The following is a 13,501-nucleotide window of genomic DNA, read 5'->3' on the forward strand; positions in this document are numbered from 1 at the left end:
AGAAACCAAATGCTTATGTATTTGTGACTTAAGTCCACTTTTCCATCTTAAGGCAGTCCCACAGGAGTCTAGAAGGAGATACTTGTAGTTTCCTCGGTCAAGGGGTTTTCATCTTCCCTATGCTCTACTAAACCCCTGCCCCGCCCCACCCTCAAGGTATTTACAAGCATCCTGCCCAGATGCAAATTCCCAGTATTTAATTGAAAGATCCTTGGTAGCAAACACCTACTGTACTAGAAAGTTCATGTACTCTCACAAGAAACTAGGAGGGATGGAAGAATGGGTGGGAAAAAGGAAGAAAAGGATTCAAGTATCTCGAAAAAAGATCTCCAATTCTTTTTTAGAATATGATATTCAGTCAAAGGCAATATATTGCACTATACACATTTTTACTAAAAATGGTCCCTGCATGCACTTTCTTTTCCCCACTCCCATTGATCGGCTGGCCTTTCTCTTAAAGTAAATACTTCTGCACCCTTGAGCCAGAATTTCTGGAAAACTGAAAAGTCAAATAGAACAAAATCCAAGGCGTAAATCCAAATGAAACAGAAGCTGGATTTAGTGTGTGTCTATTGCTTTTTCCTTTTAAATTTTTAAGCCTTTTTTCCATTTAATTCAGGAAAAGGTAAAAGGCTGCAGATCATGGCATTTGTCTGACTTTCAAAGGGGAAGTCGAGGTATTTTAAGGAGATGATACATGTGACAATATGAAAAAATCACCCCATTACATTATTATATTAAATAAACTTAAGGATAAACAAATACAATATAATAAGGATACCATTAAACCAAATTGTTGCAAAAAAATTGTAAGATGAAAAGAGAAAGTCTTAAATAACTGCCTGCTTGTTTCAAGTAATACTAGACTTAAATTCCAATGTAACTAGAGAAACCAGTCAACCTGCTCAAGTTGGGATAATGGTATTTGGCTTTCAAACTGCCTTTCAGAAGACATTTCCAAAAGACAGGAGCCATTATTATAGTACCAGCAATAATTATCATGTAAAAATTTCCTAATATATGTCACACATTATGCTAGGTGCTTACACACAGAATGGCCTTGTAACACCCCTACGTTTTTATTTGAAAAGAAATAAGTAGTACTTACATAAAAGCGGGCATGGGATACATCTGAAGGCACTGCCACGTTGTAAGGTCCCATGGCTCTATATAAGCATCTGCTGTGTCGCACCAGCACCCCTTGAGGCCATATTGTATTTTCTGACCAGCTATGGGAGAAAGAAATGCAATGTCAGTATATTGGCAATTACAGATAAGACAGTGTCTGGCAACGCCAGCTATATTTCTATGGAAGGAATTAGGTATTCAAGGCTTCACGAGCCTGAATTCTGAAAATACAGTTATTCCATGGTCAATCTGGAAGGAGTTAAAAAAGATTCGTTATTATAACTTTATTGGTATACAGAGAGAGAGTACAAAGTGATACAGATAACTCAGTGGCAAAGGACTTAAGAGGCTTAGGAGAACAAGCAAAAATAAATGTGTAAGTAAGGCATTTATGAGCCAGAAAATCAAGTGTAAGCACATGGACTGTCATATCTCAATCTCAAGTGAGCTGAGTCTATTGGTAGAAATGCTAGAGGGGACAAACAAGAAGAGAAAGTGGTTTGCTCTAAGAGGAGTGAAGATATTAACAGGTTGTCAAGCTAACACGATGTTTACTGCAGAATTACATCCCAAAAGCTATATAGAAAATCAGTTTATCACATACTTCAAATGCTTCATATATGCAAGAAGCTACACAGAAGAACACAGAGACACACAAGGTACTGACACAGACTTTTCCTTTTACTGCTTTCTTATTTTTATAGAGGTTTCTCTAGGAAAAAGAAGTAATGGAAGAAGCTTCATTCTTTCCAGCACCAATGTAATGGAATTGGGGTGGGGATGGAAATTTCAGGTTAAGCTTTTTAAAATATCTAAGTTAATTCATCTCTTCCTGATTTTGGAAAAGTTAGTTTCCTAACGGAAGAACTGGGACAGCATTTTAGATTTGTTAAAAAAAAATTCTAGCACCCTGAAGCTTTCCCAGTTCAGAAAATGTTCCGTCGGCCTTGCTCACACTTACCAGCATTAAAGTGATGATACACCTCATGGCCATGTGCCATCAGGAGCCTGAAGATGTACAGTACTAGTACTGTGGATTGTATTTTCAATTTTTATTGAAATTTGTCCTTTGCCCACAGTCGGGTTTCTTTTCAGCCTGGCCCAATCTCTTTCAGTTCCTGGGCTTGAAGGCCTGTGCTAATCTGTATCAGACATCAAGGCAGATAATTGAAGGGAGGACTCTGAGGGGGAGAGGGGAAGGGAAGGTCACCTCAATCTGTCCCAGTTAATTAGGAAAGAATTTCTAGGTGATGAAATTTGTGAAATGTTCAACTTATAAAAGGGAGGAAGATGAAGATGGTCCAGATCTGAGAGAAAGGTATGAAGGGCTCAGTAGTGAGAGAACAAAAGGGTTCTAGAGTTAGCAATTTTGGATCATAGGGACCATGCAGAGAGATGACTGATAAAGGGACACAATGAGAGGAATTTCTCAGAGAGAAATCAGTTAGGGACAATTTCCATTTAGATAAGGGAAAAGCAGAGACATATTCCTTAGCGAGTTTAGGAAGAAAAGAAAGAATTAAAAATGCAGATAAGGAAAATTACTAGAAAAACTGTACATTTATTAGAATGAAAAGATGAGAGAAGCAAATTCCAGCTGTCTAAGTGTGAGATGATTAGCTAGCAATTATTTAGCTGTGTCAATGAAGATGAGATGAATTTTACAGTCTTCTAAAGAGAATTAAAAATATATCATGATTCTTTGAATTTGGACAAAGGGTTAAGACTGAAAGAAAACTCCAAGATAACAGCTTGGGAAACAAATTAGATACTCTAGCGACTGGGCAGTTTGAAAGATAGGAGGCATTAAGGAGGGACTGGGATGGTTGTGGAAATGAGTTAATGTCCCCTGTATTTTTTAGAGTGATGACAAGCATCCATGTACACAAAAAGTAAACATTAAATGTTCAAAGCCAAGAACAAGAATGACAAACAAAGCAAATAAACATGATCAGCAGCATGTAGCAAGGTGTTATATGGTTTTACTCTCTAGCCTACTCACATGTGCTGTGGAGCATTGCTGTAGGACCCATGTTCGAGCTTCTGCCACTTGCCCAGATGAGCAGCTGATTTATGTAGCAAATCACAGTATTTGGATGGCAACAGTTGTGTGGTGAGCATGACAAAAGCATTGATCCACACCATAATGAGGTGCTCACATGACCAGCGCATGTCATAGTACTGGGTACTCTGGAAGAGATCAGAAGAGAGAAAAATGATCCATGCACTGGTGGGCAAGAAGGCAGAGACGGGTGCATGTACATATGCCCTGCAGACAAATGCCACACTGAGTCACACATGCATTGGTTGTCCTGCTGTCCACGCAGAAAGTTCAAGAGCAGAGTCTTCCAAAATCCTTCAACCTGACTTTCTGGCTGTATGAGTTAGGGTTGGGAGGGAGAGGTAATTATATTTTAAGTGTTTCCTTTCTAGAAGAAGTGAGTGCTCTCTGTGAATGACCACTCCGGCTGCAGGTGTTCTTCTCAATGGGTGAAGTAGGACATTAAAATGTCCCAAAAGATTTTGGACCCAAGTGACATCCAGACCATTTTTCTTTTCTACTGAAGTAAACGGAAGTTTAGATAAAGGTTAGATTAAAATTAAGGAAACGCCTGATAACCATGTTAAGATCAACCACAGTAGGCTAAATTTTATTGAAACCTTGGTCATCTTAAGCTACTTCATACTGATTCTATCATAAGTACAAGTTTTATTCTCCCGGGAAACTGGAAAAAAAAAAACTGGAAAAAGAAAAAAAAAAAAAGGAAAGGGAAAAAAGAGGGGTCCACCACGGGTGCATCACATATATGGAAATACCTATCCACCAACCAGGAGCGGTATTAGTGCACTCCAGTTGCAGCCGAACTCCACCATCCAGGCTGCCAAAGGGGAGACAGAGAAAAGGGGGATTAAATAAGAAATACCCAGTTTATGTCATTCACACACAAATCCAGGAAGCACATAAAAGCAAGTAACCACTTACCTTCACAAAACACAGGGGCAGAAATGCAACATAGTAGGCACTGAAGAGAGAGTTGAAGAGAACTTCCTTGATTCTGTGGTTGAAATCTGCTTTCAGACATTCTACTTCATTGCGAATGAGGTCTGGAGATAGGGGGCAGCTGTGGGTGGGGATGGGTGTGGCATTATTAAACTGTTCTTTTAGAGACTCCAGCAATAAGGAGAGGAAGTCTTTGGACTTGGCTAAGCCACCCACGGTTGAGGCACTTTCCTCTACTGCCTGGTGCTGAACCACGTAGTTATAGTCTGTGAGAAGAAGATGAGCTCTACTGTCTTGGTGGAAACAGCAGAGAGGAACATAAACACCAAACCTGCAGAGAAAGGTGAACATGAAAATGAGACCACAGATGCCACCTAAGATCAGATCTCATAACTATGTGAGTAAAAGAGTCATGGGTCATCAGAGTAAACACAATATAATGCGGACTTTGCTGATGGTAAATTCATTATTAGGGAAGCTCTTTAACTAACTTCTTCCCACAAAGGCAATATATATCCAAGGCAGAATTAAAGGAAACTACAGAAAATCACAATGACAAAATATAAATAACCTATTAATAATCATCTTTATAACTGGGTACGCAGACTTTACACTTTTTCTCTTGTATGTTTAGCCTCATACAGTATAAACTATTTTGTATCCTTCTGTTTTAACTCTGGATCTGTTGAGCTTTTTGTATTATCATTAAATATTTTTCTTTAATAATTTTTAAAGATACTATAGTATTTTCATATAGATGTACCATAATTTATCCATTTCTCTTTTTGGAAACTTAGGCTGTTTTTTATTTTCTACTACCGTACATATCAATGGGATAAACACTTTCCTACACAGATCTTTGTGTGTATCTGATAATTTTCCAATGGCCTGCCTTTTATACCTAGTTTTCTCTTCTTAGTGAGGGGCTCCCCTGCCTCTCCACCATGTCAGCCACCCGACTCCCATGGGCACTTCTAGGACCCTTTGCCAGGTTACTTTTCTCCACAGATCTTACCACTCTATATATTTTACGTGTTTATTGGGTTTTTTATTTTATTTTATTTTTTTTTCCTTGTTCTATCTTCCCCTCACCACAATGTAAATTCCATGAACTAGAGATTTTAGTCTGCTTAATTCACTGCTATAACCTTGATGCCTAGAGCAGAGGCTGAAGCATACTAGATACTAAATAAATATCTGATGCACTAATGAAAAAATTCTAGAAGTACAATAAATAAATTTCTAAAAGTAGAATTACTTGATTAAAAGACTGAGTATTTTTGAGACTTTTCATAACTTCTTGTAGTTATTCCAACCTTCGGTTCCTTAAAAAATTTTTAAATACTGCCCTAAGTCCTCATTAAGTAACTTCCACACTGTGACACCAGTATTGTAAATAAAATGGTTATTTCACTGACAAAAAATTCAGAAATAAAAAACAGCAAATAAAAAGATGTCTTATTTAGTTATATTTTATGAAAAAATTAACAAATGTCACTTGTTCATAGTTTTCTATAGAGGGAGAAAGGATGAGCTTATTATTAAGTAAGAAAATGGTTAGCAGCAGCTCTGAGGTCTACTGTTAATGTGCCTTAGAGTAGTAGGGTGGTGGTGGTGGTGGGGTAAATGTAGAAATATCAGACAGAAGCATTCACATATGCAAAATTGTGAAGGCCAGAGAAGGCTGTAAGTTCAATACTGCTGAAAGACAAACTGCATGTGTAGGGGTATGGATATGAGGTTGGGGTTTATGGTAGATTACAATGATGGTCTCATTTCTTTACTGTTCCTTCTAGTTTCACCCCTTGCCAGGTAACTGTACAGCTCTCATTCTGTGGGTGAGGTGATCCTGCCCTATCCCCATAAATTGCCTCAATGATAAGACATATTTTGGCCAAAGGGATGTCAGCACACTGAGGCTTGCTCTCTTGCCACTGTCAATTTCATATGACTGTGCCCAGGGAAGTCTGCCAGAGCATCAAAGACATGTGGAACAGAGCTGAGTTGTCAGTTACCTAAATTGACAGCCAGTCAATTCTACACATGTGACTGAGCCCCGCTAAGATCAGGAAAGCCTCCTGACTTCCAGCTAACCCCGACACATACACAATAAATACATATTGTAGTATGCTACCATGGTTTTGTAGTTGTTTGTTCCAGCATTATGTGGCAATAGATAACTAGATAACTACTATGGGGTAGAGTGAGAGAAACTGGAAAGGTAGCATCAAAGGCTTAGATTATGGTGTGCTTTGTAGGTAGAGGAAATAATTCATCAAAGGATTTTAAAGGGGGTCAGTAAAATGATTCAACTTCCATTTGGAAAATCATTCTAGCTACAATGAAAAATGGAATGGAGGAGGGCAAGAATGGGTTACCAGAAGATCAGACGGAGGTTCAGAATGTTATAGCAAGGATTGTGGAGAACAGTGAACATGCTCAAGATAAATGTATGAGCTAAAACTGTTAGTCTTTGGACTAATTTATCCTAAACTGAGAAGCTAATTGAAAACCAAATTTACAAAAGAGAGAAGGAGACAGAAAAGTCAATTTCTTTTTTAATCCACTAATGAGTAAGAAAATAACAATGTAGTTGTTGCTATTGTCTAGTATTTTTAATTTCTCACACTTAATTTTTAAATTGAAGTTGGATAAAAGCTAGATCATACAACTTTTAAAAAGTAAAGAAGATAAGTACATTTCAACTTAAAATTAGTTTAAATTACATGCTTATTTCATTGTTTTACAGGAGTATGGAGAGCCTCCAAGAATAAGTAAACTTCTTTATATACCTAAATTGAAATGAAAGTTTGCTAGCTCTTTTGATGATGGTAACATTCTTAAAACTGACCAAAATATTCCCTCATATGCCCCAAATTAGCCTTTCAAATCAGATATGGTTAATCTTCTGATTCAATCAAGTATTGTTGGTAAATAGAACAACTAAATCATTTGTTTCCAACTTGAGCAGCTGAAATATTAATTTAAAAATACTGAAACAAATGATGTAAACTATATCTTATAAAATTTGAATTGTGAAAAATGATGTTTATGACAGAAAATTCACTTTGTAGAAAAAAGGGTAATATTAATGAATTGAGTTAATAAGTACCTTAATAATTGTTTAAGCAATAAAATTAGACCTACTCATAGTAATACCAATATAAAGTCTTTCTTGCCCTCCTTGCCTACACAATCTAATTATGCTTTGATTATGCTATGTGACTACCCATATAAATTCATGCTTATACTTCAGCATCAAAAATGGTATAAAGCAATGATTCTCTGGAGCCACTAGCATATAGGAGGGGATAAGGAGCTTTGCAGGTCCCTCCTATATATCCATTTCTTAGTTTAACCAACATACTTTGTAGCATATACAATACATATGCAATGTATACTATTCATATAGCTATCTGCAAATGCAAAGAAACAGTTGAATTAACACCATTATGAACTGCAGAAGCCTAAAACTTGAACAAGCATCAGAATCATCTGGGCTTGTTAAAAGACAACTTGCTTGGCTCTACGCTTCCATATGAATCTGATGAGTTTTTGTTTCAGTAGGTTTGGGGCAGATTTTGAGAATTTCTGTTTCTAACTAATTTCCAGGAAATGCTGATGCTGCTGTTTTGGGAACCACACTTTATTGGCTAGATATGTAATGGTTAACACAAGGGCTCTGGAATCAAAAAGACCTGAGACATTTTCACTAACTTTCTGACCATGGGAAAGTTTTTAAATCTCTTAATTCATAAAATCTTCTTTAAGGTCCTTGAGTTTAGTTCCTATGTTTTCTTCTATGCATTTTATTGTTTCAGGTCTTATATTCAGGTCCTTAACCCATTTTGAGTTAATTTTGGTCCGGTGATAGACAACAGTCTAGTTTCATTCTTTTGCAGATGGCTTTCCAGTTTTCCCAGCACCATTTATTGAAAAGGCTTTCCTTTTTCCACTGTTATGTCTTTGGCTTTTTTGTCAAAAATTATTTGCCCATATAAATATGGGATTATTTCTGGATTCTGTTCCACTGATCCATTTGTCTGTTTTGCTCCCAATACCATGCTGTATTGATTACTGCCACTTTGTAGTATAATCTGAAGTCGGGTAGAGTGATGCCTCCAGCCTTGTTCTTTTTTCTCAGGATGGCTTTGGCAATTTGGGGTCTTATACGCTTCCATATGAATCTGATGAGTTTTTGTTCTATTTCTTTAAAAAATGCTGATGGAATTTTGATGGGGATTGCATTAAATCTGTATAATGTTTTAGGTAATATGGTCATTTTAACTATGTTGATTCTTCCAATCCAAGAACACAGAATCTTTCCATTTCTTTGTATCTTCTCAATTTCTTTTAATAGAGTCTTGTAGTTTTTATTATACAGGTCCTTCACATGTTTTGTTAAATTTATTCCTATTTTTTTGTTGTTGTTGCAATTGCAAAAGGAATTATTTTTTCCACATCTTTTTCTGATACTTTGTTGTTAGAGTATAGGAACACTATGGATTGCTGAACATTGATTTTGTATCCAGAGACTTTACTGTATTTGCTTATCGTTTCTAGTAGTGTTCTTGTGGAGTCGTTATGGTTTTCTATATAGAGAATCATGTCATCTGCAAATAGTGACAGTTTGACTTCGTTTCCTATTTGGATGCCTTTTATATCTTTCTCTTGCCTGACTGCACTCGCTAGGACCTCCAATGTTGTACTGAGTAACAGTGGTGGTAGTGGACAGCCTTGCCTTGTTCCTGATCTTAGAGGGAAGGTTTTTAGTTTTTCACCATTAAGTATAATGTTGGCTAAGGGTTTTGTCAAAGATGACCTTTATTATGTTAAGGTACTTTCCTTTTATACCAATTTTGTTAAGTGTTTTGATAATAATGGATGCTGTACCTTGTCGAAGGCTTTTTCTGCCTCTATTGATATGATCATATGATTCTTACTTTTTAATTTATGTGGTGTATCACATTAATCGATTTGCATATGTTGAATCATCCCTGTGCCCCTGGGATGAAGCCCACTTGATCATTGTGTATAATCTTTTTAATATGTTGCTGTATTCGGTTTGCTAGTATCTTATTTAGGATTTTTTGCATCTGTGTTCATGAGAGTTTTCTTGTGTTATCTTTACCAGGTTTTGGTATCAGAGTATACTGGCCTCATAAAATGAGTTAGGAAGTATTGCCGCCTCTTCGATTTTTTGGAAGAGTTTGAGGAGAATAAGTATTAAATCCTCTTTGAATGTTTGGTAGAATTCACTGGTGAAGCCATCTGGTCCTGGATTTTTACTTTTTAGTAGGTTTCTGATGATTGTTTCAATTTCCATACTGCTGACCGGTCTATTTAGATTTTCCAGTTCTTGATTCGGTCTAGGAAGGTCGTATTTTTCCAAGTACTGGTCTATTTCTTCTAGGTTATTATATTTGGTGTTATATACTTTTTCATTGTATTCTTGTATGATCCTTTGTATTTCTGGGATATCAGTCATAATTCCCCTCTTTTATGCTTGATTTTGCTTGTGTCCTTTCTCCTTTTTCTTTAGTGAATCTAGCCAGGAGTTTGTCAATTTCTTAACCTTCTCAAAGAATCAGCTCTGTTGCATTTATTTTTTTCTATTGTTTTGGGTTTGTTTGTTTTCAATTTCTAACTTTGATTATTTATTTCCTTCTGCTGACTTTAGGCTTCATTTGTTCTTCCTTTTCTACTTTTTGAAAATGAAGTGTTAGGTTGTTTATTTGGGCTTGTTCTTGTTTTTGGAGATAGGTCTGTAATGATATGAACTTTCCTCTATCACTGATCTTTTCCTCCATTTGTTCGACTCTATTTCTCAAGCTTGCTATTTCATTTTTCAACTCTTGCAGTGTTCTTCATCTCCAGAAGTTTTACTTGGTTCTTTTTGAGGGTTTCAATCTCCTCGCTCTGCTCATCTAGGTATTTTTTCAATTCTTGAAATTGTTGATATGACTCATTTCGGAACTCACTGAGTTTTTTCAGAATTCTCTGTCATTTAAGTTGCATATTTCTATGTCTGTAAGCTTATTTTCTGGAGATTTTTCTCTTTCTTTCTGAGATGCCTTGTCATCTTAGTTGTTCATGGTGTTTAATGGACTATTTCTCCGCCATGGTAATGTATTCAGCATTTTTTCCGGAAAGAAGATTGATTATATAAAGGTCTTGCTTTAGCCTGCTGCAAAAAAGGCACTTTTCTTTTGGTTTCCAGTAGGTGGCATCTGCTTCTTGGAACCCTGCTTTATATAAAGCCTTAAGAATGCCTTTTTATTTTCTGATGGGTATTTAATCACGATCGCTACCCTCAGTTTCAGTCCCTGTCAGTGTTAACAACAGTTTCGGTAGCATTTGCTCAGATTCCTCTGGGGTTTCACAGTGTTCGGTCTCGGAGGGTATGGGGGAAGGGGCCCTCAGGATTATGGGCTAGGGGCTGCAGCTCAGCCTCAGTTTTGCAACCGCAGTCGGTAAAAATCAACTGTTGTTTTTCTGCTCTCCCACTTCTCTGCCTTCTGCCCTGCTGACTGTGCCCTGCCGCCAGCCACGGGAAGCTCACAGCTTTCCCAGGCAAGGCTGTTCAGGGAACTCACCACTGCTTCTCCCCTCCCCCTCCTCCTACAGGGAACTCCTGCAGCTGCGAGAGGCAGCTTCTTTATTTCTCCCAGTCTACCTGTGCTCTTATGTGCAGATCCCACACTCAGACGTGCTGGTGTGTAGTTTGGGTGTTTTTGTTGAGTTTTAGATGTTCGGGTTATTGTTGTTTCAAGGGAAGAGATCTGGGGATGTCTCTCACTCTACCATGTTTCCAAAGATCCCTCTCTTAATCTGTGGCAAAGACAGCTAATTGCCAATGCCACTATTCTCCTGTTCTTCCACAGCAACAGAATTTTTAGTTGGGATACAGCTGCCTTACTAAAGACTTAATTATCCAGCCTCCCTTACAATCTATCCTGCTAGGGAGCAAAAATATAGCAGGGGTCTGGGTCCGGATACCGTGGAGCTGCCACAGCTATTCAAGATGATTTACACACATACTGCACAGAGACAGGAATAAACTTCTAACCTTTTTAAGTCACTAATATATGCTGGATCTATCACAGTAGACTAAATACACTGCCTCCTGTGTTATTGTGATGATTTCATTGGGTGAAAGAACCTAGCCCAGCACTTAGCACATAAAAAGAGCTCAATAAATGTTTGGCATCTATTAACATTCCATGAAGAAAGTATTAGTCAAACGTATACAAGTTATGCAAAAGTAATTAGTTTAATAAGCCAGTATGTAAAATAAGATACCACTATATACCCATCAGAAAGTTGAAAATTAAAAAAAAAAGGGAGAACATCAGATGCTGGCAAAAATGTGGAGTAACCAGAACTCTTACAGAATTGGTAGGAGGATAAAATGAAAAAACTTGTTTGGAAAAAGGTCTGGTAGATTCTTATAAAACTAAACATATTCCTACCTATGGCTTAGTCATGCCACTCCTAGATATTTCTCCCAAGAATGAAAACATCTTTATAAGAAAGATTTGTGTAAGAATGTGCATAACAATTTTATTTTTAATAATGGTTCCAAACTGAAAACAACCCAGGTATCCAAAAATAAGAAAATAAACTGGTATAGTCACATAATGAAATACTGCTGACTCATGGAACCAAATGGACGAATCTCAAAAACAATATGCTCAGTGAATTTTCTGAACTCTTATATTTGAGGAATTTCATTTTCCCCTCTTTCATACTATCATTTGCATGATCCAAATAATTTCTTAAAAGATTTACAATAAAATGGTAAAACTGGAGTACTCACGGATAGCCAAGGAAAAGGAGATTGAGGACTGAATGGCTTCGGAAGAGATTGACAAGTGTCCAACAAAGTACCCATCCACACAAAGTGAGTAGCACCAAGCGAGCTGATATCAGAACCATGTAGTGAATCATAGATGCTGCACCCGCCTTTGTGGCCTGCAAGTTTGGAAGCACCAATAGGAACATTTTATAAATGACCTTATTCAAAAAGAAATATGACTCAAGTAAAGACTTACATTTAATGGAAGGTAAATTGTGAGGGAGGGAGGAGGGGAGGAAGGGAGAAAGGAAGGGGGGAGGGAGGAAGGAAGGAAATCTGCCCTACTCCACCTTATCTTCCTCATTCTTGAAGATTCAGATATCTCCAGACAGTTAGTTGTTTCTTCCTTGGATTCCCATAGTGCCTCATACAGATCTCCTTTAAGTTCTTATATTATCTGATTTTTTTTACATTGGGACATCTCCAAGTATGGTCTATGAACCACATTCATCGGAATCACTTGGGCTGCTTACTAACCATGCAAATTCCTAATGATTTCCCTCAGCAGATACAGGGTACAAAGTCGCAAGTCAAGGAACCTGCATTTTAACAACCTACCAAGTGATTTCTATGTACATAAAGATAGCTAGCCACTAAACTTATCTGACTCTGGACTAAATTATAATAGCCTCAACTGCAGCAACAGTTTCTATTTTTCTTTAAACTGTTTTTCCAATCTGTTTGCTGAATTAATGTTCAATAAATTACTGAAGCTTCAAAAACTAATCATATCTTCCTGGACAAATTTCTATATAAGTTTCCTTTTTGACTTTTACAAACATGGAAATAATGTACAATCACTTCCAATTCTTTATATCACTGCTGTTCAAATATTCTTTAATTCCAAATCTTTAAAACTGGTTAAATATAGTAAGAAAACATACTTGTCTAAACTTGAAGCTCTGCAATGTCATTTTCTTTCAAAATGAACTAGGAAAGAGAGAATGAGCAAAATGTAGAGAAAATGCTAGGTTCCTACAACCTCCAAAACAGCAGTATCAGAACCCAGGAAAAGAAAAAATCCTATCTGGAGTCAATAGCACATGGGAAGGAATAAGGAGCTTTGCAGGTCCCTCCTATATATCCATTTCTTAGTTTACCCAATATACTACATAGCATTTATTATATGTAATATATACTATTTATATAGTTACTTATAAATGCAAAGGAACAGTTGCATTTAATACCGTTATGAACTGCTTTCAAAGCCTAGGGAAGGTATTTAAGTCACTGGAATTAATTCATCTCCTCCATTCTCAAAAGTTTAGTTAGAAATTTAAAAAGCTGCTTCTGTCCAATGTCACCAGAGCAGCAGAGCTTGGATGTATTTATCATTTTTGCCTTAATCCAGAGTTCAAGCTTTTAACCACTGTGCTGTGTGTGACCTATACTATACCAGGTCCTGGGAACAGAGTGATAACCAAGACTGAAAAGATTTCTGTCTTAATGAGGCTGCCCAACCAAAAAAAGACATATGTTAAACTTCGATTTACACAAATAATTATTTTTACAAT

General features: G+C 37.0%; 1 protein-coding gene across 2 annotated transcripts in view; it reads right to left on the reverse strand.

The window, feature by feature from the left end:
- Positions 1-13,501, reverse strand: part of TMEM39A (transmembrane protein 39A) — a 33,885-nt gene that overhangs the window by 2,013 nt on the left and 18,371 nt on the right. For both annotated transcript variants that reach the window (XM_039843080.1, XM_039843078.1), the window contains 4 exons: positions 11,949-12,103; positions 4,112-4,460; positions 3,131-3,318; positions 1,109-1,229 (listed from right to left, as the gene is read on the reverse strand). In XM_039843080.1, the coding sequence (XP_039699014.1) occupies positions 1,109-1,229; positions 3,131-3,318; positions 4,112-4,460; positions 11,949-12,103 (813 nt within the window). The remainder of the gene's footprint in view (positions 1-1,108; positions 1,230-3,130; positions 3,319-4,111; positions 4,461-11,948; positions 12,104-13,501) is intronic.

Source organism: Pteropus medius, unplaced genomic scaffold, assembly GCF_902729225.1.
Source record: "Pteropus medius unplaced genomic scaffold, Ma_sr-lr_union100, whole genome shotgun sequence".
Lineage (NCBI taxonomy): Eukaryota > Metazoa > Chordata > Mammalia > Chiroptera > Pteropodidae > Pteropus > Pteropus medius.